Below are 24,871 nucleotides of genomic sequence, written 5' to 3'. Positions count from 1 at the left end.
CTAAAAGCACTGAATTTAAAATTAAATTTCTTGTGGATTTTATTTATTTCTGTTTGACTGACTGTTAAATTGAATTTAATTAATTAAAATCTAATTGTAGAGAAGTATTTCTCTGTCCATCATTTTTAATTTGAGATTTCTATCCAAAGTAATTTGATAGGATGAACAATGAAAAACAGGTCCTACATTTCAAAGAGGAATATTGAGAACACTATCTGCTGTAAATCTAGTGTGTGCCATTTATAATGGTCACTTATCCATTTACTGGTTAGTAACTCTGTCTAGCAGACTATAGCCTAAGAAATGGTCTCCTAAAGTCAAGAAAGAGCATATGATGTAACCACTAGTCTCTCAAAGTTAATTAGAGATGAACAACAAATACTAGCTTTGCCAGTGACACCCATATACCATGAATTAATTTTTTAAAAAGCCAAAATGTTGTAACAATGACGTTCTATTTGACAAACAGAAATTCATGACATATTACCTTCATGCTGTTTAGGTGGGTAAAGATATAGTCCAGGTCTATGGAAGTGAGGATGGAGGTGGGGGGAATGGGCTGTCTAAATGCATTGTCTGAGATGTTGAGACAAAGCAAAATATTTAGACTAAATCATGTGACTGGTTAGCTCAGCTGGATGGACAGCTGGTTTGCAACACTGAGTAATGCTAATAGCATAGGTTCAGTTCCTGCCCCATGTAGTAATCTCCTTCTCAGTGTCTTCCCTTGCTGAGACATGGTGGTCCTTGGGTTAACTCTGCACTGGTTGTCTTTCTTTGATTGGAAAACAGCTATCTATGACTTTACCTTACAAGTGATGTGACTATGCTTTCTGCATTCCCGGTATTTATAGAATTTAACTTAATTGCTGAGTATACTATTTAACTTTGGTCTAACTGGAGATTTCATTGTTTTCTTGTTTAATTCTTCAACAGGCCAGATGAAAAACTGATGGTGCACTTCATCAATCGAGATAATGAAAAATTAACCGTTCCAGCAAAAGAGGGTGAAAGTCTGCTTGATGTGGTGATCAAGAATAATTTAGATCTTGATGGATTTGGTAAGTGGCCAAAATGCAGAATGTCAGTCTTCTACTATCTCAGAGAGTCAATGGCTAAGCTGTGGTTATAGTTTTCAAAGTAGTGCTTCAGATAATTTTCTCCTGCTCGGATAGCATTTATTTTTCTCTAAGCATAGTTCCTTCGGCACCAGTCACCCTCTTGCATTTTGCTGTAGAGGCCATTCTTCCTGCCTGAGCTGCAGTAGTAAATCTCACCTGCAACGGTGCACATCACACAGTGAAGTTTAAATTAAGCAGATATTTCTCACAATATAGTTTACCTTCCATAACATCCTCATGAATGACTTTACCACTCTACCTGGAACACCATTTCAGTTCTAATCATTCTATGTACGTCTTTCCTCTCATTCCTGCTTTGACAGAGAAACACCTTTCAATTTTTGTGATCTGACAAACTCCTTTCTAGTGCCTGGATGGTTCATCACAGGATAAGCTTGAATACAAACAAAGAAACAGGTCCAAAAATGGAAACAGATGTACAGAATGCCAGGATTGGAGGGTTTGAGCTATAGGGAAAGACTAAAAGGCTAGGGCTATTTTCCCTGGAACTTTGGAGGCTGAGGGGTGACCTTATAGAGATTTATAAAATCATGAGGGGCATGGATAGAATGAATAGACAAAATCTATTCTGGGAAGTCCAGAACTAGAGGGCATAGGTTTAAGGTGAGAGGAGAAAGATTTAAATGGTACCTAAGGGGCAATCTTTTCACTCAGAGGGTGGGATGTGTATGGAATGAACTGCCAGAGGAAGTGGTGGAGGCTGGTACAATTGCAACATTTAAAAGACATCTGGATAGGTAGATGAATAGGAAGGGTTTGGAGGGATATGGCATGGGTGCTGGCAAATGGGACTAGATTGGGTTGGGATATCCGTTGGCATGGATGAGTTGGACTGAAGGATCTGTTTCCATGTTGTAGGTCTTTATGACTCTATACTCTAAATGAAAATGACTAAATTGCAACAGTTAAACAATTGCCAACAAGACATTAACCAGGGTCTACTTTCTGATCACCATTCAGTGTCACCAAGTCACCTTGTGTGGAAGTCAAGTGAGGCAGAGTCAGGCATGACTGTGTTGTTTTCCTTGATCCAATGTTGTTCAGATTTACAAAGGAAACAAAAAGGCCATCTACATGAGATACAGGAGAGCTGCAAAAGCCTGTGGAACTAGATCTTAACAAGACCAGAGCATTCAGGTAAGAAGTTTGCAAGAAAGCAAAAGCAGCCTAACTTGTGTTCTTACTGCAGGTGCTTGTGAAGGAACCCTGGCTTGTTCAACATGCCACATAATCTTTGACAAGGAGGTTTTTGAGAATTTGGATGAGATCACAGATGAAGAAATGGATATGTTGGACTTAGCTTTTGGACTCACTTCCACGTAAGAAATGCATTCTAAGTGTACCTTTTAACTATTATAGACAATTGTATGCAAATTATTTTCAGACACAATGGTATTTTTATAATTTCCCTTTCATCACCAAATGTACTGAATGACAGGCTTGTGAGGTTTGCTTGCTGCCTTGTATCATTGACCAGATAGTGCTGTTTCATTGTGAATCCAGGAATCCAGAACATCATTTAATCATGCTGAGATCACAGCTGAGCCTAATTCAAAGTCTCTTTCACCATAGTTAAATATTTCTGCTGATGCAAATTTAACTTGTGAGAAAACTAAGTGACTGGCCTTTTGAGCCCAATCTTATCCTCCTGTAAAATGCTGCATCCATGCTAACGTCATTGGCATCAGGGAAGGTGATAACCTAATGGTATTATCACTAGGCTACTAATTCAGAGACCGAATCCTGAGGACCCAGGTTTGAATCCTGCCACGGCAGGTGGTTGAATTTGGATTTAATAAAATCTAGAATTAAGAGTCTAATGATAACCATAAATCCATTGTTGATTGTTGCAAAATCCTATCTGGTTCATTAATGTCCTTTTGGGAAGAAAACTGCTGTCCTTACTGGTCTGGTCTACATGTGACTCCAGACCCAAATCAACGTGGTTGACTCTTCTGGGCAATTAGGGATAGGCAGTAAATGCTGGCCTGGCCGTCATCTGTGAATGAATAAAAAAAAATTAGCAACCAAAATTAAATGGCTTTGGAGTCACTAAAGCCAGTGTAGAAGTCAGTACAGCGTATTCAAAGTTATTCTGGCATTTGGGTATCCATTCAATTTTCTTTAACAAGTTTGTCAAAGGAGCCATTACAGCAATGGAAGTCAGAACAAACTTCCAAGAACCACACATGCCAATATAATGCAAAGCCTCTTGTTTTGTCTTAGGCACAGAAAAATCTGAGATTGCCCCATATTTTTATTTTTCTATGTGCTATTTGGCATTGTCCCACAGTATGGATCAAATAAGTCACTCTTGCTTTTACTAGTTCACCTTTAGTCATATTTTTGACAAAATTGGCTTTTTATAACTATCAGACAATCCTTTCAAGTAGCGTAAATTTTCCTCCCACATTTCACTGAACATACCAAGTAATTTAAATATACGTAACACAGTTTTAAAACCCTTTGATGGCTTTGTTAGTTAGTTGTTGAAAAAATACTGGAGAATTTTTCCTTCCAAAGGCATGACTTTATGTTGATAAATTTCATCCATTGATATTTCTTTGGCTTTATTTGTCCATTGAATTTGCCAAAATTCTCTTAACAAGTCAATTTCGTTACAAAAACCCTGCTTGTCAAATAATCACAATAAATTCCTCCAATTACAGAATCAGATATGAGACCACCTTGTGACCACGTTGATTATATGATAATCTATACACAATAATTGTGATCAATCTGGTTTGGCACCTTTACAATAGGTGAGGTTCAGCTACTATGACTCAATTCAATAACATCATTATTGACTGTTCAATCACAGAGTATCTGACAGTTGATCTCACTGCCCACCTGCATTCCTTTGCCATGTGTGCATTGATTGATCATCATGCCATTGCTGCTTCCAGAAGCCGCAGTGTGAGAGAAAACTGCATGATTTTAACACCCTTTGCCAGCTTGTTAGATCATGCTTGAGTTTGGTCCAGATGCCCTATTATTGCAGGGTCAAGCAGGTTTTGTGGTGACAATGCAAACAAATGAATTAGAAATATACTAGGAACTGATATATGAAGCCAACGTATTCCAGAACTAAAAACAGAGAAACTGTTCATACCATCAAGTCCATGTAGACTCTCTGCAAGCAAGCACTGCCAGTTTTCTGTAAACTTGCAGTTTTCTTTACTTCAGCTGCTTATCTAATAGCTCCAAGCAAGATGAAGAAAAATGGTGGGAATGCTGTTGTGATCCACGTCTAATATCCAAGAAATGCAAGCCGACCAGGGGAATGGAAACAGATCATGACCGCAGAAGTGACGCCCCTATACCTCCACACTTGAAAGCAGCCGACAATATTCTGGATGTTCCAGAGGAATGGATCCAAAGGCATCCCTGCAGTGTGACCAGCATCAGACTGATGTCACAAACTACAAGGTGAAGCAATCATAATGAGTGCTGAACCAGAACCATCGATAAAGAAACCAAAATGTACAACTTTCATATAGAATGAGACAATGATTTTCTGTTCACAGCTGTAAAAGATTAGTATTTGCCTTATATGTCACCAAAATATACAGATAAGTGAAAAGAGGGATTTGGAATGACGGTGCAAAGTACAGTTGAGAGTTTTTCCTTGAACAACATGTTTCGGAAAAGAACTGGAGGGCATTTGTGAAAGCACAATTAGTAGATTAGATTAGATTAGATTAGATTACATTACAGTGTGGAAACAGGCCCTTCGGCCCAACAAGTCCACACCGACCCGCCGAAGCGCAACCCACCCATACCCCTACATTTACCCCTTACCTAACACTACGGGCAATTCACCTGACCTGCACATCTTTGGACTGTGGGAGGAAACCGGAGCACCCGGAGGAAACCCACGCAGACACGGGGAGAACGTGCAAACTCCACACAGTCAGTCACCTGAGGCGGGAATTGAACCCGGGTCTCTGGCGCTGTGAGGCAGCAGTGCTAACCACTGTGCCACCGTGCCGCCCACTCTGTGCCACCGTGCTGCCCACTAGTACTTCTTTTTTAAACCAGCAATTAAAGATAAGACCAGCACTGAAGCATCATTTCATTTTTGCCATTTTCTGGCGGGCAAAACACAAGAAATCATTTACAGATGGCCCAGTAACTAAAGGTACAATGACTGAGCCACTGAGGCTTTATTGAAAGACCTTAAGAACAAAGAAAAAAACAATGATGTCAATCCAGAACATGACACTTGCTGCTTCCTTTGTAACAAGAAAAGTAGAATCTTTCTTCAAAGATGTTTTCCAACTGCAACAGCAGGATCTGGAGGACTGTGAATGCATCTCACTGCAGTTCAATGCATCCACACACATGATCGACAAAGCCCAATTGATTGTTTTTATGCGTCGAAGAGTGTGGTGCTGCAAAAGTACAGCCGGTCAGGCAGCATCTGAGGAGCAGGAGAGTCAAAGTTTAGAGCTTGCTCGAAACATTGATTCTCCTGCTCCTCAGATTGCTTCCTGGATGGCTGTGCTTTCCCAGCACCACACTCTTTGACTCTGATCTCCAGCATCTGTAGTCCTCACTTTCTCCTGGTTGTTTTTATGCAGCTGGTTTTAAGGAAATAACAACGAAAGAGAATCTTCTCACCCTTAAGGAGAGGGCAGAAGAGTCCCAGCAGCCCATTAAGTCCTTACCATGAAAATGGACTATTACCTACACTAGTCGCACTTGCCCACACTGGGCCCATAGCCTTGAATGTTGTGACACTACAAGTGTTCATTCGAGTACTTTTTAAAGGTTGTGAGGTTACTACCTTCCCAACAGTACATTCCAGAACCCTACCACCCTCTGGGTGAAAGATATTTCCCTCAAATCCCCTCTAAGACTCCTGCTTTTCACGTTAAAAGTGTGCACTCTTGTTCTTGACCCTTTAGCTAAAGTGAACAACTACTTTCTATCTAACGTGTACATGCCACTCATAATGTTATATATCTCTATCAGATCCCTCCTCAACCTTCTCTGCTCCAAGGAAGACAACCCAAGCTTCTCCAGCCTCTCTTCATAACTGAAAATTTCCATCCCACAGCCCCCCCTCCAGTTTAGTCACACCCTATAGTGCAGTGGCCAGAACTACACAATACTCCAGCTGCAGCCTAGCTAAAGTTCTGTTTGGCTCCAGTATAACCTCCTTGTTCTTATAATCTATATCATGATTGATAAAGACAGGTATCCCATTCACCTTTCTAACCACCCTATTAACCTGTCCTGTTCAGGGATCTGTGGTTGAAAACACTAACATCCCTCTGTTCCTCTGAGCTTCCTGCCAGTCATTGAGTATATCGTTCTTTTTGACACCTTGTTTTCCAAAGCACTGAACTATTTATCTCAAGGATAGTTTTTAAACATAATTTATATGCTTCAAAATGTATTTTTAGACTAATCTGGCAGGACTCGTAGAACTAATCTAAAATGAAACTGAAGCAAAATCTGGATCCCTCCCTTCTTAACCCAGACAATGTAGAAATACACATCAAACTAATGATCTGTTCATTTCAGAACCAAGTTTCCAGATAATGATATATCATAAACTTTCACCTCAATTGAGTCACCAAAACATCTGCTGATTTCCTAGTTTCCCAAGCAGTGGCTCAGTGGTTAAGTACTGCTGCCTCACAGCACCAGGGACCTGGATTCGATTCCAGCCTTGGGAGATTGGCTGTGTGGAGTTTGCACATTCTCCCTATGCCTGCGTGGGTTTCCTCTCACAGTCCAAGGATGTGCAGGTAAGATGAACTGGCTATGCTAAATTGCCCATAGCGTTCAGGGATGTGTTGGTTAGGTGCATTAGTCAGGGGTAAATATAAGGTAGGGGCAATGCGTATGGGTGGGTCACTCTTTGGTGGTTGGTGTTACTTGTTGGGGCCTGATTCCACATTGTAGGGATTCTATAAAAAAAAGTCAGCATTATAATGAGGGGCATGAGTCTATTTCAAGGTATTTAAAGAAGCCCTGCTATAGGGCTCATTCAGCAATTTCAACATGGAAAACTATTCCACCAATGATCTAATTGGCATCCCTCTAGATCTGAGGCAGCCTCTGTAAGAACCTAAGTATTGGGGGCAAAGGTGCTGTGGAAAATAGGTGCTATACTATTTGGACAAGCTACACTTGCACTGTGCTGAGCATTTGTCTTAGTGGGCAGAGTGAAAGCTGTAGAGAGAGTTTTAAACTAAATAATAGGAAAAGGAACCAAATTTGGGAAGATGTAACAAATAAAAGATTTGAGAGAAGGAGGGAAAAGTATTAATGTTGGAAATGATAAATAACTTGCAATCAGAAGGGATAAAGAGTATAAATCTAAGAGTAAATCAACAGATAAGGCCAGTGGCAACAAAATAGTAAAAGGACAAAACTAAAGGCTCCATATATGAGTACACGTTTAAAACAAGCAGATTAACTGATAGCACAAATAGAAATTAATATGTACAGTGTGATAGCCAGCATAGACACACATCTGCAGAGTAACATTGATTGGGAAGTGTTCATAACATTTAGGAAGGGCAGGAGCTAGGCAAAGTTGGAGGGGTAACTCTGTTAATCAATTATGGCATTAGCACTAAGTAGGGAACAACCTAAGCTGAGGAAACCAGGATGGTTTCATGGTTTGAGTAAAGTTGCGAAATGATAAAGGCAGAAAGTTACTTGTGAGTGTGGGGTACAAGCCCCATTGCAGTAACCAAATTGTAGAATGGCTTAAAAAGGAAGAATTAATGGGAATGTCTTGGAAGGTACTGTTATAGTCATTGGGGTCTTGATCTATGTGTAGATTATAACAATCAGATGGATAAATTTAATTTATATGAAGAATTCATAGGATGTTTTTAGAATAGTTTCTTAGGGCAACATGTTCACATCTGACCAGAGAGCAAGCTGCACTAGAGCTGGTATTGTGCAATGAGATAGGATTAACAAATAGTGAAGGTACCTCTGAGCAGCAACAATCATAATATGATTCAATTTTACACTCAGCTTAAGGGAGAGAAGAGTGGGACCAAGAATCAAAGGCAATTAGATTAGATTACTTACAGTGTGGAAACAGGCCCTTCGGCCCAACAAGTCCACACCGACCCGCCGAAGCGCAACCCACCCATACCCCTACATTTACCCCTTACCTAACACTACGGGCAATTTAGCATGGCCAATTCACCTGACCTGCACATCTTTGGACTGTGGGAGGAAACCGGAGCACCTGGAGGAAACCCACGCAGACACGGGGAGAATGTGAACTAGGTTAAAATAAATTGGCAAAATAAATGAAAAGATAGACCAACACAGGCACAGTGACAGACATTAAAGAGACTGTTTTAGAATACACAGAATCGATACATTTCAATTATAAAGAAAAAAAATCAAGTGGAGGAATGTGTTTAACAAAAAAAAATAAAACTGCTATTAAAATTAAAGAAAAAGCATCTTATTGTGCAAAGATAAATTGAAAGTCAAAAGATTGCACAGAACATGATAAAAGGTAAAAAATGATTAAAAGATTAATAAGGGGCAAGAGGATTAAAAAGTATGAAAGACTATCTTAGAAATATGAAAACTAATCTTAAAATATTCTATAGATATTTTAAAAAGTAAAGAGTTAACAAACTTTGGAAAGTGAATTTGGAATTAATAATTGTCAATAAACTGATGGTGGATGAATAGGTATTTGCATCGCTCTTCACTTTAGACCAGGCAAGTTAAATCCCAGAAATAGTTATAAATTAGGAAATAGAATGGAGGGAGGAATTCCAGATAATTATAACTATTAGAGAAGTGACACTGAGCAAATTGTTTGAGCTGTAAATGACAAGTGTCTGTGTCTTAAAAGAGGTGGCTAGTGAAATAGTTGATGTCCTGATCTTAATTTTCCCAAATTCCCCAGATTCAGGGAGGTTCCATTAGGGTGGAAAATAATGAATATAACTCTATTATTCAAAAAGGGAGACAGACAGAAAACAAAAACTATTAGGCAATTAGTTTAACATCTGCAATAGGGAAAAGGTTACAAACTACAATTAGATATTATGGCAGGTTATTCAGAAAAATTTGAGCTAATTATGCACAAGGATCCCAATCCCTCTGTGTGTGGTAGCTTTCTGCACTCTTTCCTCATGTCAATAATATTCAGCTCTCCTATTCTTCCTGCCAAAGTGCTTAATGTCATATTTTCCCACTTTATCTTCCATCTGCCAAGTTTTTCATTCTCGCACTTAACCTATATTTCTTTGCATACTCTTTGTCTCATCAAAAGATGTTTTGAAGAAGTAACATGTGTTGTGGATAAAGGGGCCCCAGTGGATATGCCATTCCTTAGATTTCAGATGACACCTGATAAGATGCCACATCCAAGATATTGTGGCAAAAAAAAGCTCATGGTGTTAAGAGATATTGGCACAGATATAAGGTTAGCTGATTAATAAGAGTCAGAGTGTAGGCATAAATAGGACCCCTTCAATTTGGCAGGATTCAACAAAGTGTCTGCCACAGGGACTGTGCTATGGCCTCAAATTTACCATTTATAACTGCCTTGGAAGAAGGGATGGAGGAATGGTTCATTAAATTGCTAATGACATGAAAGTACTTGTAAAGAAGACATAAGACCATAAGACATAGGAGCAGGAATTAGGCCATTCAGCCCATCGAGTCTGCTCTGCCATTCAATCATGGTTGATGCTTCTCAACCCCATTCTCCTGCTTTCTCTGCATAACCCTTGATCCCCTTCATATTCAAGAACCTATCTATCACCATCTTAGATATACTCAATGACCTGGCCTCCACAGCCTTCTGTGGCAATGAATTCAATAGATTCACCATTTTCTGGCTGAAGAAGTTTCTCCTTATCTCCATTCTAAAAGGTCTTCCCTTTCCTCTAAGGCTATGCCCTTGGGTCATAGCCTCTCCTACCAATGGAAACATCTTTCCAACTTCTACTCTATCCAGGCCAATCAGTATTCTGTATGTTTCAATTAGTTCCCCCCTCATCCTTCTAAACTCCATCAGGTATAAACCTAGAATCCTCAAATATTCCTCATATGTTAGCTTTTCATTCCTCGGACTATTCTCGTGAACCTCCTGTGAACCCGCTCCAGGATCAATACACTCTTGCTGAGATCTGGGGCCCAAAACTGTGCCCAAATGTGGTCTGACCAGAACCTTATAGAGCCTCAGAATTACGTCCCTGCTTTTATATTCAAGTCCCCTCGAAATAAATGCCATCACTGCATTTGGCTTCCTAACTACTGACTCAACCTGCAAGTTTACCTTGAGAGAATCCTGAAGTAGAACTCTCAAGTCTCTTTGCAATTCAGACTTCTGAACTTTTTCTCCATTTAGAAAATAGTCCATGCCTCTATTCTTCCTGCCAAAATGCATGACCTTACACTTCCCACGTTGTACTCCATCTGCCACTTTTTTACCCACTCTCCTAACCTGTCCAAATCCTTCCTCCCTGCCTCCTGAATGCTACCTGTCCCTCTATCTATCTTTGTATCATCTGCAAACCTAGCCAAAATGCCCTCAGTTCCTTCATCTAAATCATTAATACATAAAGTGAAAAGTTGTGGTCCCAACACTGAGCTTGTGGAACACCACTTTTCACCGGCTGCCATACTGAGAAGGACCTTTTTATCCTCATTCGCTGCTTTCTGCCAGACAGCCAAGCTTCTATCCATGCTAGCACATTGCCTCTGACACCATGGGCTCAGCTTATTCAGTAGCTTCCTATGCAACACTTTGTCAAAGGCCTTCTTGAAGTCCAGGTAGATAACCATCCATTGGCTGTCCTTAGTCTAACCTCCTCACTACTTCCTTAAAGAAATCTAGCAGATTTGTCAGGCATGACCACCCCTTGATGAAACCATGCCGACTTTGCCCTATTTTACCATACATTTCCAAGTATTTGGAAACCTCATCCTTCACAATGGATTAAGACCATAAGACCATCAGACATAGGAGCCGAAGTAAGGCCATTCGGCCCATCGAGTCCACTCCGCCATTCAATCATGGTTGATGGGCATTTCAACTCCACTTACCCGCATTCTCCCCGTAGCCCTTAATTCCTTGTGACATCAAGAATTTATCAATCTCTGCCTTGAAGACATTTAGCGTCCCGGCCTCCACTGCACTCTGCGGCAATGAATTCCACAGGCCCACCACTGAAGAAATGTCTCTGCATTTCTGTTCTGAATTTACTTCCTCTAATTCTAAGGCTGTGTTCACGGGTCCTAGTCTCCTTGCCTAACGGAAACAATTTCCTAGCGTCCACCCTTTCCAAGCCATGTATTATCTTGTAAGTTTCTAATAGATCTCCCCTTAATCTTCTAAACTCCAATAAATACAATCCCAGGATCCTCAGCCGTTCCTCGTATGTTAGACCTACCATTCCAGGGATCATCCATGTGAATCTCCGCTGGACACGCTCTAGTGCCACTCTGTCCTTCCTGAGGTGTGGGGACCAAAACTGGACACAGTACTCCAAATGGGGCCTAACCAGAGCTTTATAAAGTCTCAGTAGCACAATGGTGTTTTTATATTCCAACCCGCTTAAGATAAATGACAACATTGCATTCGCTTTCTTAATCACGGACTCAACCTGCATGTTTACCTTTAGAGAATCCTCGACTAGCACTCCCAGATCCCTTTGTACTTTGGCTTTATGAATTTTCTCACTGTTTAGAAAGTAATCCATGCTTGTATTCTTTTTTCCAAAGTGCAAGACTCACATTTGCTCACATTGAATTCCATCAGCCATTTTCTGGACCACTCTCCCAAACTGTCTAGATCCTTCTGCAGCCTCCCCATTTCCTCAGTACTACCTGCCTGTCCACCTAACTTTGTATCATCGGCAAACTTCACTAGAATGCCCCCAGTCCCTTCATCCAAATCAGGATTCCCCCGACAGAGGTTAGTCTAATCACTCTGTAATTTTTCATATTTTGCCTTACTCCCTATTTAAAAAGGGGTGTCATGTTAGCAATATTCCAATCCTCTGGGACCTTCGCTGATTCTAGCGATTCATGAAAGATCACCACTAACGTCTCCACTATCTCTGCAGCCAACTCCCTTGGGGTGTAGTCCATCTGGTCCAGGTGATTTATCCACCTTCAGGCCATTCAGTTTTTCTAGCACCTTCTCCTTGGTGATGGCCACCATACTCAGCTCTGCCTCCTCACTCTCTTGAAGTTTTGGGAAATTACTCATGTCTTCCACCGTGAAGACTGATGCAAAGTAATTACTCAGTTCCTCAGCCATTTCCTTGTTCCCCAGTACAATCTTTCCGGCGTCATTTTCCAGTGGCCCAATGTCCACTTTTGCCTCCCTTTTGCCCTTATTTACATCCAAAGGAACTCTTATAGCTTAGCCTCATATTTAATCTTCTCCCTCCTTATTTCTTTTTTTGATCCCTCCTATTGGTCTTTGTAAGCTTCCCAATCCTCTGGTTTTCCAGTGCCCTTCACCATATTATATGCTTTCCCTTTTGCTTTTATGGTATCCCTGACTTCCCTAGTCAGCCATGTTGCCTCATCCTTCCTGTACCATGCTTCTTTTCCCTCGGGCTGAATCTCTGCTGTGTCTCCTGAATTACTCCGAAAAACTCCTGCCAATGCTGTTCCACTGTCTTTCTTGCTCAGCTCCTCTCCCAGTTAAATCTACCCAACTCCTCCCTCATGCCTCTGTCGTTGTCTTTATTCAGCTAAAGTGCTGTTACCTCTGATTCGATGTTCTCCCTCTCAAATTGCAGAGTAAATTCAATTATATTATGGTCACTGCCTCCTAAGGATTCCTTTACTTTCAGCTCCCTTACCAAGTCTGCGTCATTGCACATCACTAAATCCCGTATTGCCTGTTCCCTGGTGGGCTTCACCACAAGCTGCTCCCAAAAGCCATCTCGCAGACATTCCACAAATTCCTTTTTCTTGCAATCCACTACCAACCTGATCTTCCCAGTCCACCTGCATAGTGAAATCTTGATGATCACTGTAACTTGGCCTTTCTTAAACATCTTTTCTGTCTCCTGATATACCTTATGCCCCAGCTCCTGACTACTACTTGGAGGCCTGTACATAACTTCAACTGTGCTTTTTTTTAACCTTTGCAGTTCCTCAATTCTACCCATACAAATTCTACACCATCTGATGCTACTTTGTTTATTACTATTAATTTCATTTCATTTCCTCCTCATAAGGCAACCCTGCCCCCTTTGCTCACCTGTCTATCTTTTCAATAACACGTACAACCTTGAACATTCAGTTCCCAATTCTGATCCCCTTACAGCCACGTCCCCGTGATGCCCACCATGTCATACCTGCCAAAATCTACACCGCAAGCTTGTTTACCTTATTCCAAATACTGTGTGCATTTAGATACAACGCCTTCAGTCCTTCAGTAAGGGAGTTACAAAAATATATAGATAAATTAAGAGAGTGCACAGCGTAATGGAACGTAATGTGGGAAAATGTTAAATGTCCATTTTGCTGGAAGGATAAAAAAGAACCATATTATCTAAATAATGAGAAATTGCAGAGCTCTGAGGTGCAAAAGGATTGGGACTCATTGTACATGAATCACAAAAGGTTAGCATGCAAGTACAGCAATATATTTGAAAAGCAAATTATTTACTGTGTGTGGAATTCAATACATAAGTAGAGAAGTTGTGCTTCAGTTGCTGAGGCTACATCTGGTGTACAGTATTGGTCTCCTTATTTCAGGAAGGATATACACTCATTGGCACCAGTTTATAGAAGGTTTATTGGATTTATACTTGGAATGGTCAAGGTGTCTGATGGGATAAGATTGAACAGGTTAGTAAGTGTAAATTCTGGAGTTTAGAACATTAAGGTCCAAAGATTAGAAGAGATTCAATAACTTAATCAGATCAGGAAAAGTGAGTGTCATGGCTAAGTTTTGATGTTCTTCAAACTCTTCACTCTCTTTTTCTCAATCCTATTCTATAAATGTAACTTGCTGACACATCTACCTGCTTCTGCAAAATTCCCCTTGAGATTTCTAATTAACTATCCATCATGTACACTGACCCTCATCTTAATGCAATGTCACATACAGTTCTCACAGTGTCCTTCCACAAATGTTATCCAACCAATCACTCAACGCATTCCATTGCTTTCACTAATGTTCTTTTCTCTCTCTACTTGTACTACTAGGCAAAGTGTAAGAATCTGCTGGGGACATGGAAATAGAGTAGTTAGAGAATCATAATATGATTAGGCAAATTTAGCATGGACTTATGAAATGGAAATTGTATTTGATAAATCTGATAATGATCTTTTTAATTCCATCCTGAAAGGTCAATAAGGAGAATAGTAAAATATGTGATATATTTGAGTTTTCTTTGAAAAAGAATTTGATAAGTGTAACAGAGAGATTATTAGATGAAATGCTCATTGGATAAGAGAAAATTTATTTACAAGGATTAGGAGTTGGCTAATGAACAGGAAACAGTGTGCTGAATTTAGTGCAGGGATCCCATGAATGGTGCCAAATGCAGGACAGGAGTCAGGAGGAGGGATACAACAAAGGCATATCCTCAGAACCAAGCAAATTGGGTATGGGTCAGGCAGGCTTGGTGAGAGGTATTGGTAAAACAGCATAGCTGTGCAAGGAAAGACCAGGAGAGGCAAGGAGAGTTCCCATTCATTTCAAGGATCAATCTAGTGACCCTTTGTTAAGCTCCCTCCAAGACAATTGGATCCTGCCCTAGGTAGGGAGGTGCAGATAATACATTGTACTCTGATGTGGTAACACAACACTGTACAATTTCAGAAAGATATTTTTCATTCTTGCACTCCAAACTCATGCAACTAATGCTCACATACCCTTTGTCCTTCTAATGGCTTGCTGTACTTGCACATTGCCTTCCAGTGACTCATTTGCAGTGAAATTCAGGTACATGAACACTACCATTTCCTCATCTCTTGCCTTTATCTGACTTTTTATTTTTTCTTCCAGATTGGATACCTTTCCACTTTATATTCTGTCATGGTCCTGTCCACTCACTTAACCTGACAATTTATCCTCTGCATTTTTTTTTGCGTTTTCATCATAGCTTACTTTCTGCCTAGTTTTGTATCTTCAGCAAACTTAGACACATTATACTCAGTTCCTTCATCGACTTCAGTGATAGACATTGTAAACATCTAAGGCTCAAGCATCGATCCTTGCTGTGTGTTGCTAGCTACAGTCTGTCTGTCAACCTGAAAATGATACATTTATTTGTATCTTCGGAAGGATTTTTTTTTGGCACAGGCCATGAGGAGAGAAAGCACTCTCCATGCAACAACTATTGGTGGACTCCTGGTCATTGGGTGTTTTTCAAGAATTTCACCTATAAATATTTCTTATCACATTGGTTTTAGTTTATTCATATGTGTGCCACTAGGGAGATAAATGTACTGATCCTCTTCATGGTTGGCACACATTGATGGTTACAAGGAGGTCTGAGACATTTCCTTTATTGTAGACGAAACAAAATTTTGTTTTCTTGTTGACACTTTATTGCATGGTAATTGCATGGTGTTGTACTTGCCTGATAAAGAACATGGCTGAACTGGTAAGCTCAACTGGCCCTTCCTTCTACACAATTTAAAAGACAGTGTGCAAGATCATTCTCAGGAGATCGCTGAAGTGTGAACTCAAAGTCCTGTAAGAGTTATGTAAGCCAACACATGTTGAATTCATTTTTAGATTTCACACACAGCTTATTAGAGTCCTTTTCTTTTATTGACTATACCCACCACCTCTGCACCCAAACGCATCTAAGAACCGGGTCCTTCCTACTTCATTCCTCCATGCCCCCAATGACCTTCCGTCATCCCCTGGATCATTCTTCCACTGCTCCACATTCCTCCCTGTATCCTTTGTCCTCCCTTGGCTCTGTCTTCCACACCTCTGCTGTATTATGGCATCGATTCCAGGCCAGACAGGCTGGTAATTTTAAGACAGTTGATATGATATCACAAGCTGTGCTGTTCTGGCATAAAGATACCTGGCTTGCTTTCAGTCACAGTCTGTGTGTCATTTCATCAGTGTAGTCAATTGGTTATATGTGCATAATAGACCAGTACATCAGTAAGCACAGAACGCAGACTATATGTGAAAGTCTGTGATATTGTAACCTTGCAAATAGTTAGTATTGTGAATAAACTTCAAGATTTGTGACTCAACAGAAGCAGATGTTATGATATCTAACTTACATAGAAACAACAAAAGGCATAATCTGTCATGCCCCAAACCCATTGCACGTGCCCCCTCTAACTTTCCCTCACTACTTACTCACCCTTGCTGATCCTGAGACTCCATGTAGGCTGCCATTCTCTTGTTTCCCTCCCTTGTGCCATCTAGCTTAGTATAGGAAACTCAGACAATATAAAGATCTCATACAAAACTGCACAAAGCTGATCGGTGCTCACCATCTTTAAACAAATGTGAACCACCAGATTCTCGTGCACCACTGATTTGGTCTTGAAAGTAGAACTTATTTAAAGGTTTTATGCTTTGATTATTACTGGCATGAAAATGTACAGAAGTTAAATGTTGTCTGCCAATTTAGTGTGTTGTCTGAGACACAACAAACAAGGCACTGGCTTTACGTCCACCTCAACCTGTCACTGCAGGATTCACATTTTGCATTTCGCTTCATTCTGACATCTCACAGATCCCATCTTCTGTTCTTGAGAGCTGTCTAAATTATTTAACCCCATCCTCACCTCACACACGATGCAATAGTTATACATTTAGACTTAACTTTTTAATTAGATTGAAATAACCATTTGCATATTTTCCCAATGTCCATTTGATCTTTGGCAGTAGCATCGCTTGTGTTGAATGGTATGACAAAAGTTAAAGATAACCGGTGGGTGTTTTTCACAGGGTTACTGGGTTTTTTGTAGGATTGCTTTATGTTGGGGGCAATGGATGCTAGGTGGTGTTGGTGAATGTGACGTGGGTTTACAGTATTGTTGTCAGAAGAGTTTACCAGTTTAGTGCAATTGAACCACAAAAGGATTACTCCATCTCAGGCAGCTTTGTTAACTATGGGCATGCTTACTATATCACATCCCTCCTCCCCTGATCCTTAGGTTACCTTCCCTCTTCCTCCTCCTGTGAAGAAGTACTGTAGTCTCCACCTTCTTCCTCCAGAAACAGGCATAGAAATCACAGGCCCCAAACACTGCACATGGCCCAGGACCCCAGTCCAATCCCCAACTAACTACAGTGGTCCCACACCCAAATTGAGCTCAGTGAGTTTTCAAGAGCCCTGGGTCCTGGTTGTTGGACCCTGATATACCCCCACTCTCCTATTGTCTATAACTAATCATGGCTGGGTACTAAACTATGGGATGTGGAGTTGTTTAGCTCTATCAATCACTTGCTGTTTATGCTATTTGGCATACAGGTTGTCCTGCTTTTTAGCTTCAGTAGGTTGACAGTTCATTGCAGGTGTGTGTGGTGCTACTTATGGCATGCCCTCCTGCAGTCTCCATTGAACCAGGGTTGATCCCCTAGCTTGATGATAATGGTTGAGTGGGGAATATGCGTGAGGTTTCAGTTTGTGCTGGAGTACAATTCTGCTGCTGCTTATGCCCCACAGTGCCTCATGGATACCAAGTGTTGAGTTACCAGATCTGTTGCAAGTCTGTCCCATTTAGTACGGTGATAGTGCCACACAACATGATAGAAAGTATTTTCAATCTGAAGGCAGGACATAGTCTCCACAAGACTGTGTGTTGGGCACTCTTACCGATACTAATATCATGGACAAATGCATCTGCAGCTGGCAGAAGGATGAGGTCAAGCATGTTTTTCCCTCTTGTTGTTTCCCTCACCACTTCCTTCAGGCAGTTTAGTAAGAATGGACTTCTTCTTAGCAGCTTGGCAGTGTTGCTGAATCACTCTTCAATGTCTACCACCCAGAGTATATTCTGTGTTATTGCTACAGTCTGCTTCACCCTGGTGATGTTCAATGTGGAGGGATATTGATTCATCAGCTGAGACAGGAGCTACATTATGAGGTACTCAGCTGGAGGTTTGCTTGTCCATGTTGGACCTGAGGTCATGAGGTTTCATGGGGTCCAGAGTCATTGTTCAGAACTCCCACAGTGTACCACTGTGCTGCTATCTCTGCTGGGCCATTGCTGCTAGTAGATATTGTCTGTCTGGGCATCCTGTGAGTATGACTATGTCAAGCTGTTGCTCTTCCATTTTAGCAATAGCCTCAGAAGTTGGTAAGGAGCATTTTGTAGGATCAACAGGTCTATATTTGCTGATATCATTACAGGCGTCTTTAATCTATACTGGGTGATCTACCTGGTTTAATTCATTTTTTTAGACTTTCTAGAATCGATACAACTGACTAAACTTCTGGGCTATTTCAAAGGTAAGTTAAGAGACAGCCACAATGTTGTATTCCATGTAGGCCAGACCAGGGAAGGTTGGTTGTTTCTTAAAAGAATATTACTTAGGTCCCTGGGCAATACCACTTGACCATCATCTCCCCTGAGGTAATCTAGGGGGTCCCCTGAGTTCCTTACATGCAACTGATGACTTCCAGAATCTGAAGGAAATGAGCAAGTGTCATAAAGCCAAACATTCTGATTGGCCTCATCATTTACAAATTGCAGACATATTCCGGCATTCATCCCCTTTAAGATAAATGTGTGGACAACAGAATACAAGATTTTGCAAATATCTTCCGCACAATTCCATAGGCAAAGAAATGCAAAGCTGTGGTGTGACATTGTATGCCTATCCAGTCGACATGGTTGGATGCTGCTGATCACTGTTGAGCCTCTTGTGACAATGTTGTTTAGATAGATTCAATGAAATTGATTCTTTGCCTGTAAAATCTGTATTGGATGTACTGCATCTTGCAAACTGTACCTCTGTGCTCATCCCCTTTCTCCCGTAGAGCAATCAGGTAAGTGAGAAGATTATTGATGCTCCTATGCTGGTGCTACTGCTGCTGCATATCTTGCCTTTTGTGCAGCATCCTCAGTTCCATGTGTTCACTTGTCTTTCTCTCACTGATGAATTCCAGAATCCCAGGAAGCCTGCAGGCTCAGAGTTAGTGTAAACGTCCGATTTAAAGCAGCTATGAAGTGCTGTTATTCATATTATAATCAATAACCCACTACTCCTGATAGAGTATCCGCCATAGAGATGAATATTTTGAACCTAAAGGCAAACGTTGGTCACTACTGTTGGCTTAGAGTCATAGAGATGGACAACACAGATACAGACCTTCAGTCTAATTCATCCACGCTGATCAGATATCCTGAATTAATCTAGTCCCATTTGCCAGCACTTGGCCCATATCCCTCTAAGCCTTCCTATCCATATACCCGTTCATATGCCTTTTAAATGTAATTGTACCAGCCTCTACCACTTCCTCTGTCAAGCTCTCTGCATGAAAATGTTGCCCCTTAGGTCCCTTTTAAATCTTTCCCCTCTCACCTTAAACTTATGCCCTCTAGTTTTGGATTCCCCTACCCTGGGGAAAAGACTTTGACTATTCACTCTATCATGATCCCTTCATGATTTTATAAACCTCTGTATGGTCACCCCTCAGCCTCTGATGCTCCAGGGAAAACAGCCCTTAATTATTCAGCCTCTTCCTCGAGCATAAAGCCTCCCATCCTGGCCATTCTTGTAAATCTTTTCTGAATCCTTTCAGGTTGAACAACATCTTTCCTATAGCAGGGAGACCAGAATTGAATGCAAATTCCAAAAGTGGCCCAACCAATGTCCTGCACAGCCATAACATGACCTCCCAACTTTTATACTCAATGCACTGACCAATATCAGCAAGCGTACCAAACATCTTCATTATCTTGTCTACCTGTGACTCCACTTTCAAGGAACCATGAACCTGCACTCCAAAGTCTCTTTTATCAGCAACACTTTCCAGGACCTGACCATTAAGAAACTCAACTGGACTCACCACATAAACACAGTGGCTACGAGAGCAGGTCAGAAGATAAGAATACTGTGGTGAGTAACTCACCTCCTGACTTCTCAAAGCCTACAAGACACAAATCAGGAGTGTGATCAAATACTCCCCATTTGCCTAGATGAGTGCAGCCCCAACAACACTCAAAAAGCTTGACACTTGACACCATCCAGGACGAAGCAGCCCATTTCATTGGCACTGTATCCACAAGCATCCACTCTTCTACAACCAGTGCTCAGTAGCAGCAGTGTGTACTATCTACAAGATGCACAGCAGAAATTCACCGAAGATCCTCAGACGGCACCTTCCAAACCCACAACTACTTCCATCTAGAAGGACAAGGACAGCAGATATATGGAAATACCACTGTCTTCAAGTTCCCCTCCAAGCCACTCACCATCCTAACTTGGAAATATATCACCGTTCCTTCACTGTCACTGTGTCAAAATCCTGGAATTCCCTCCCTAAAGGCATTGTGGGTCAGCCTAGAGCAGGTGGACTGCAGCAGTTTAAGAAGGCAGCTCACCACCATCTTCTCAAGGGCAACTGGGAACCAGCAATAAATACTGGCCAGCCAGCGACACCCACATCCCACAAAGTGAATCCATTTTTAAAACAAAATTAAGTGTACAAGCCCTGTCCTGATTTGCCCCACCAAAACGTAACACCTCACATTTCTCAAAGGACTATCCATTTCAGAAATTTTAACCAGATGCCTGCTCTCAAAACAACTCAATGTTTCAGGTTAAAATTCCCCAATGTCTGTGACTCCTACAAGGCTGAGATGAAGCAGAACAGGATATTTATTTCCTACTAAAACAAAATTGTGAGTATTCACTGCTGTAACTAACTGAATGAAATATAAAGTCTTATGTTCTCCAGCATTAAAGTCATTTGTAAGTCAAACTTTACCCTTGTCTTGTCAAGTATTATCAAATTTAACTGATTGTTGAGGGAACATTGAAGTTATCTCTGCAGCATTGTGCCATTGGGAATGCCAATGTCTGACTAATTTGGGAAATGTCCTTTCAGTCAAGCAGCAAATGCCAGAATCTTGTACATAAACAGATCTATTTGATTTACATGCATCACAAAGACCAGAGATATGAGCTTTGTGTGTAGCTGAGTTGAACAAAGTGCAACCCTGTTACAGTCTCAATGTCCTATTTAATAAGTACATCCACTACAGTTATAGACCCATAGGGATATATGGCATGGAAACAGACCTTCGGTCCGCCACATCCATGTCCCATTTACTAGCATTTGGCCCATATCCCTCTAAACCTTCCCATTCACACAACCATCCAGATGCCTTTTAAATGTTGTAATGATACCAGCCTCCACCACTTCCTCTGGCAGCTCATTCCATACATGCACCATCCTCCATGTGAAAAAAATGCCCTTTTAAATCTTTCCCCTCACACCTTAAACCTATGTCCTCTAGTTTTGGACTCTTATACCCTGGGTAAAAGATCTTTCTTATTTACCCTATCCATACCCCTTATGATTTTATAAACCCCTGTACAGTCACCTCTCAGCCTCCAATGCTCCAAGGTAAACAGCCCCAGCCTATTCAGCCTCTCGCTATAGCTAAAATCCTCCAACTCTGACAACATTCTCGTAAATCTTTTCTGAACCCTTTCAAGTTTCAGAACATCCTTCTTATAGGAGGGAGACCAGAATTGCATGCAATATTTCAAAAGTGGCCTAACCAATATCCTGTACAGCCGCAATATGACCTCTCAACTCCTATACTCAATGCATTGTCCAATAAAGGCAAGCATTCCAAACACCTTCTTCACTATCCTATCTACCTATGACTCCACTTTCAAGGAGCTATGAACCTGCACTCCAGGTCCCTCTCCCTATTGCTCAAACCCTCCAACTCTGGCAACATCCTTGTAGATCTTTTCTGAACCCTTTCAAGTTTCACAACATCTTTCCCATAGTAGGGAGACCAGAATTGCACACAATATTCCAAAAGTGGCCAAATCAATGTGCTGTACAGCTGCAACATGACCTCCCAACTCCTATACTCAATGCTCTGACCAATAAAGGAAAGCATACTAAATGGCTTCTTCACTATCCTACCTACCTGTGACTGCACTTTCAAGGAGCTATGAACCTGCACTCCAAGGTCTCTTTATTCAGCAACACTCCCCAAGACCTTACCATTAAGTCTATAAGTCCTGCCTTGATTTGCCTTTCCAAGATGCAGCACCTCACCTCAAATATAAAGTATGAACAGTGCCTGATATTTGTTGCAATCTTAATCAGTTTTTTCTACATTTGTTTCCCTTCTGAAGGCTTAGGTTTCAGCACTTTCATGGCTGCCAATATTTTATTTAAGTGGCAATGGTTCATGTAAAACCTGACAGTGAATGTTAGAAGGTTAATCCACTGATGGGACATTACAGCCAAACACAATATAATTGCCATCTGGTGGCAGTGAACAGAATGCAAGCATCAATCTACAGAACACAGGTCATCTGACGTGAGTTTGTTGGATTTTCATTTTTCCAAGTTACATCTGCCTTCAACCAGCTTAGAAATATTGAGCTGTCTAAGAATGGTTGGTTTTGGATTTGAGAATACTGCCAAAAATGTAGGGTGCTTCTGAGAGCTCAAGAACAAGCCCAGCTAGAGTATTTACTTTGTAAGTCATTCAGTCAACTAAAGATCAGAAGTTTTTATTTTAAATAAGATGTTGCCTTTAGCATTTTAGACCAGAGATTGTTCAGATTAAATTATTTTTATTTTGAGATCAAGTTTGCTTCTGATAAATAGAGAAATGTAGAAAATTGGAGCAGGAGGAGGCCGTTTGGTCCTTCAAACCTGTTCCACCGTTCACTATAATCTTGGCTGATGATTCAACACTGTTGTACCTTGTTCATGACTTATCACCATATCCTTTTATCCCTTTAGCTCTAAGAACTATATCTAACTCCTTCCTGGAAAGCATAAGATGTAGAAACAGAATTAGACCATTCAGAGCATGAAGTCTGCTCCTCTACTCAATCATGGCTGATATGTTTCTCAGCCCCATTCTCTTGTCTTCCCCCTGTAACATTTGATTCCCTTCCTAATCAAGAATCCATCTATCTGTGTCTGAAATGCACCCAATGACTTGGCCTCCACAGCCTTCTGGAGCGGAGAATTCCACAGGTTTCACCAATCTGGGTGAAGAATTTTCTCAACCTCTCAGTCCTAAATGAGCTACCACATATCCTGAGACTGTGACCCCTGGTTCTGGACTCACCAGTCATCAAGAATATCCTTCCTGCGTTTACCCTGTCTAATCCTGTTAGAATTTTAAGAGGTTTCTATGAGATTCACCCTTGTTCTTCTAAACTCCAGTGAATATAGTCCTAAATGATCCCATCTTTCTCCCTACACCAGTTTCACCATCCTAAGTATCAGTCTGAGTTGTGCTGAAGAATCATTGGACTTAAATCATTAATTTTGCGTTCCTTCCCACAGATGCTGCCAGACCTGCTGAGTTTCTCCAGCAATTTCTGCTTTTGAATCAGTCAGTAAACCTTTGTTGCACTCTCTACATAGCCAGATCAACCTTCCACAGATAAGGAGACCAAAACTGCACAGAAAACTCCAGGTGCAGTCTTACCAAGGCGCTCTACAACTACAGCAAGACATCCCTGCTACCGTACTCAACTCCTCTCACTATGAAAGCCAACATAGCATTTGTCTTCTTCACCACAGCTTCATCTGCATGCTTACTTTCAACAACTGGTGTACAAGGACACCATGGCCTTGTAGCACCTACCCCTTTCCCAATGCATCATCGTTCAGATAATAATCCATCTTCCGATTCTTGCTACCAAAGTTGATAACCTCACATTTATCCACATTATACTTCATCCACCATGTATCGGCCCACAAACTCAACAAATCCAGATTTTCCCAACTGAAAGTTTAACCGTACATCAAGCATCAATTCCACTTTCCTAAGCAAAGAAGGATTAGGTAAAATTATCATTTTTTGCATCCTTTGCTGGTGATAAAATTTTTTCAAACCTCATCAACCTCGAAAATGAATATTTCTTTTCTTTCAGTAGGAAAATAATAATAAAATACAATAATTAAAAATAACATAAAATGCTCACTGTTATGCCATTTGTCATTTTCAGGTCACGATTGGGTTGCCAGATTTGTCTAAAGAAGTCTTTGGATGGAATAACTGTGAAAATACCAAAGGAAGTGTCCGACGTCAGAGAATCAAAGGGGCAGTGACATGACACATTTTACAATGTCAACACAACTTGGAAACAACTCCCTCATAGAAGAGACAAAATTATGTCACAACATATTAAGTTTTTATTTTAACTAGATCTTGTGAAGTCCAACATGGTATTGCCAGTGAAGCTGTTTCTGATGGGTGAGACTTGTAATGGATAAACATTAAACTGATTTGATAATAGCATTATAACAAAGCAGAGTCCCAATAAGCAAAGTGTCTGCTGGTGTTGGAGAAATGTTTTACTATTCCTCTTTGAAAGGTTTGTGTGCTCAGGAAGTAATCTGGGGAGAGAATCATTATCCATTTCTTCACCCAGAAGTAACACCAATCATCTGTAAGTCAAGTCATGTAGCTGAAGTTAAATAATACCCAAGCCATAATTTAAGAAGAAAAATCCTTTGCAGCAATCCACCAGGAAGGATGTTTGTTTTGCAGGCTCAAGATTCAATCTGGGGCTCTTACAATTTAACAGGCAATAATAC

The 24,871-nt window shown here is 40.8% G+C and overlaps 1 protein-coding gene across 1 annotated transcript in view; it reads left to right on the top strand.

Moving 5' to 3' along the window:
• Positions 1-24,588, top strand: part of fdx1b (ferredoxin 1b) — a 32,462-nt gene extending 7,874 nt beyond the window's left edge. The window contains exons 2-4 of the mRNA XM_043704836.1: positions 937-1,061; positions 2,332-2,461; positions 24,280-24,588. Coding sequence (XP_043560771.1) covers positions 937-1,061; positions 2,332-2,461; positions 24,280-24,382 — 358 coding nt within the window. The 3' untranslated portion in view covers positions 24,383-24,588. The remainder of the gene's footprint in view (positions 1-936; positions 1,062-2,331; positions 2,462-24,279) is intronic.
• The last annotated feature ends 283 nt before the right edge of the window (positions 24,589-24,871 follow it).

The sequence above is a fragment of the Chiloscyllium plagiosum genome, chromosome 15 (assembly GCF_004010195.1).
Source record: "Chiloscyllium plagiosum isolate BGI_BamShark_2017 chromosome 15, ASM401019v2, whole genome shotgun sequence".
NCBI classification, from domain to species: domain Eukaryota; kingdom Metazoa; phylum Chordata; class Chondrichthyes; order Orectolobiformes; family Hemiscylliidae; genus Chiloscyllium; species Chiloscyllium plagiosum.
This window is presented reverse-complemented; position numbering and strand designations above follow the sequence as displayed.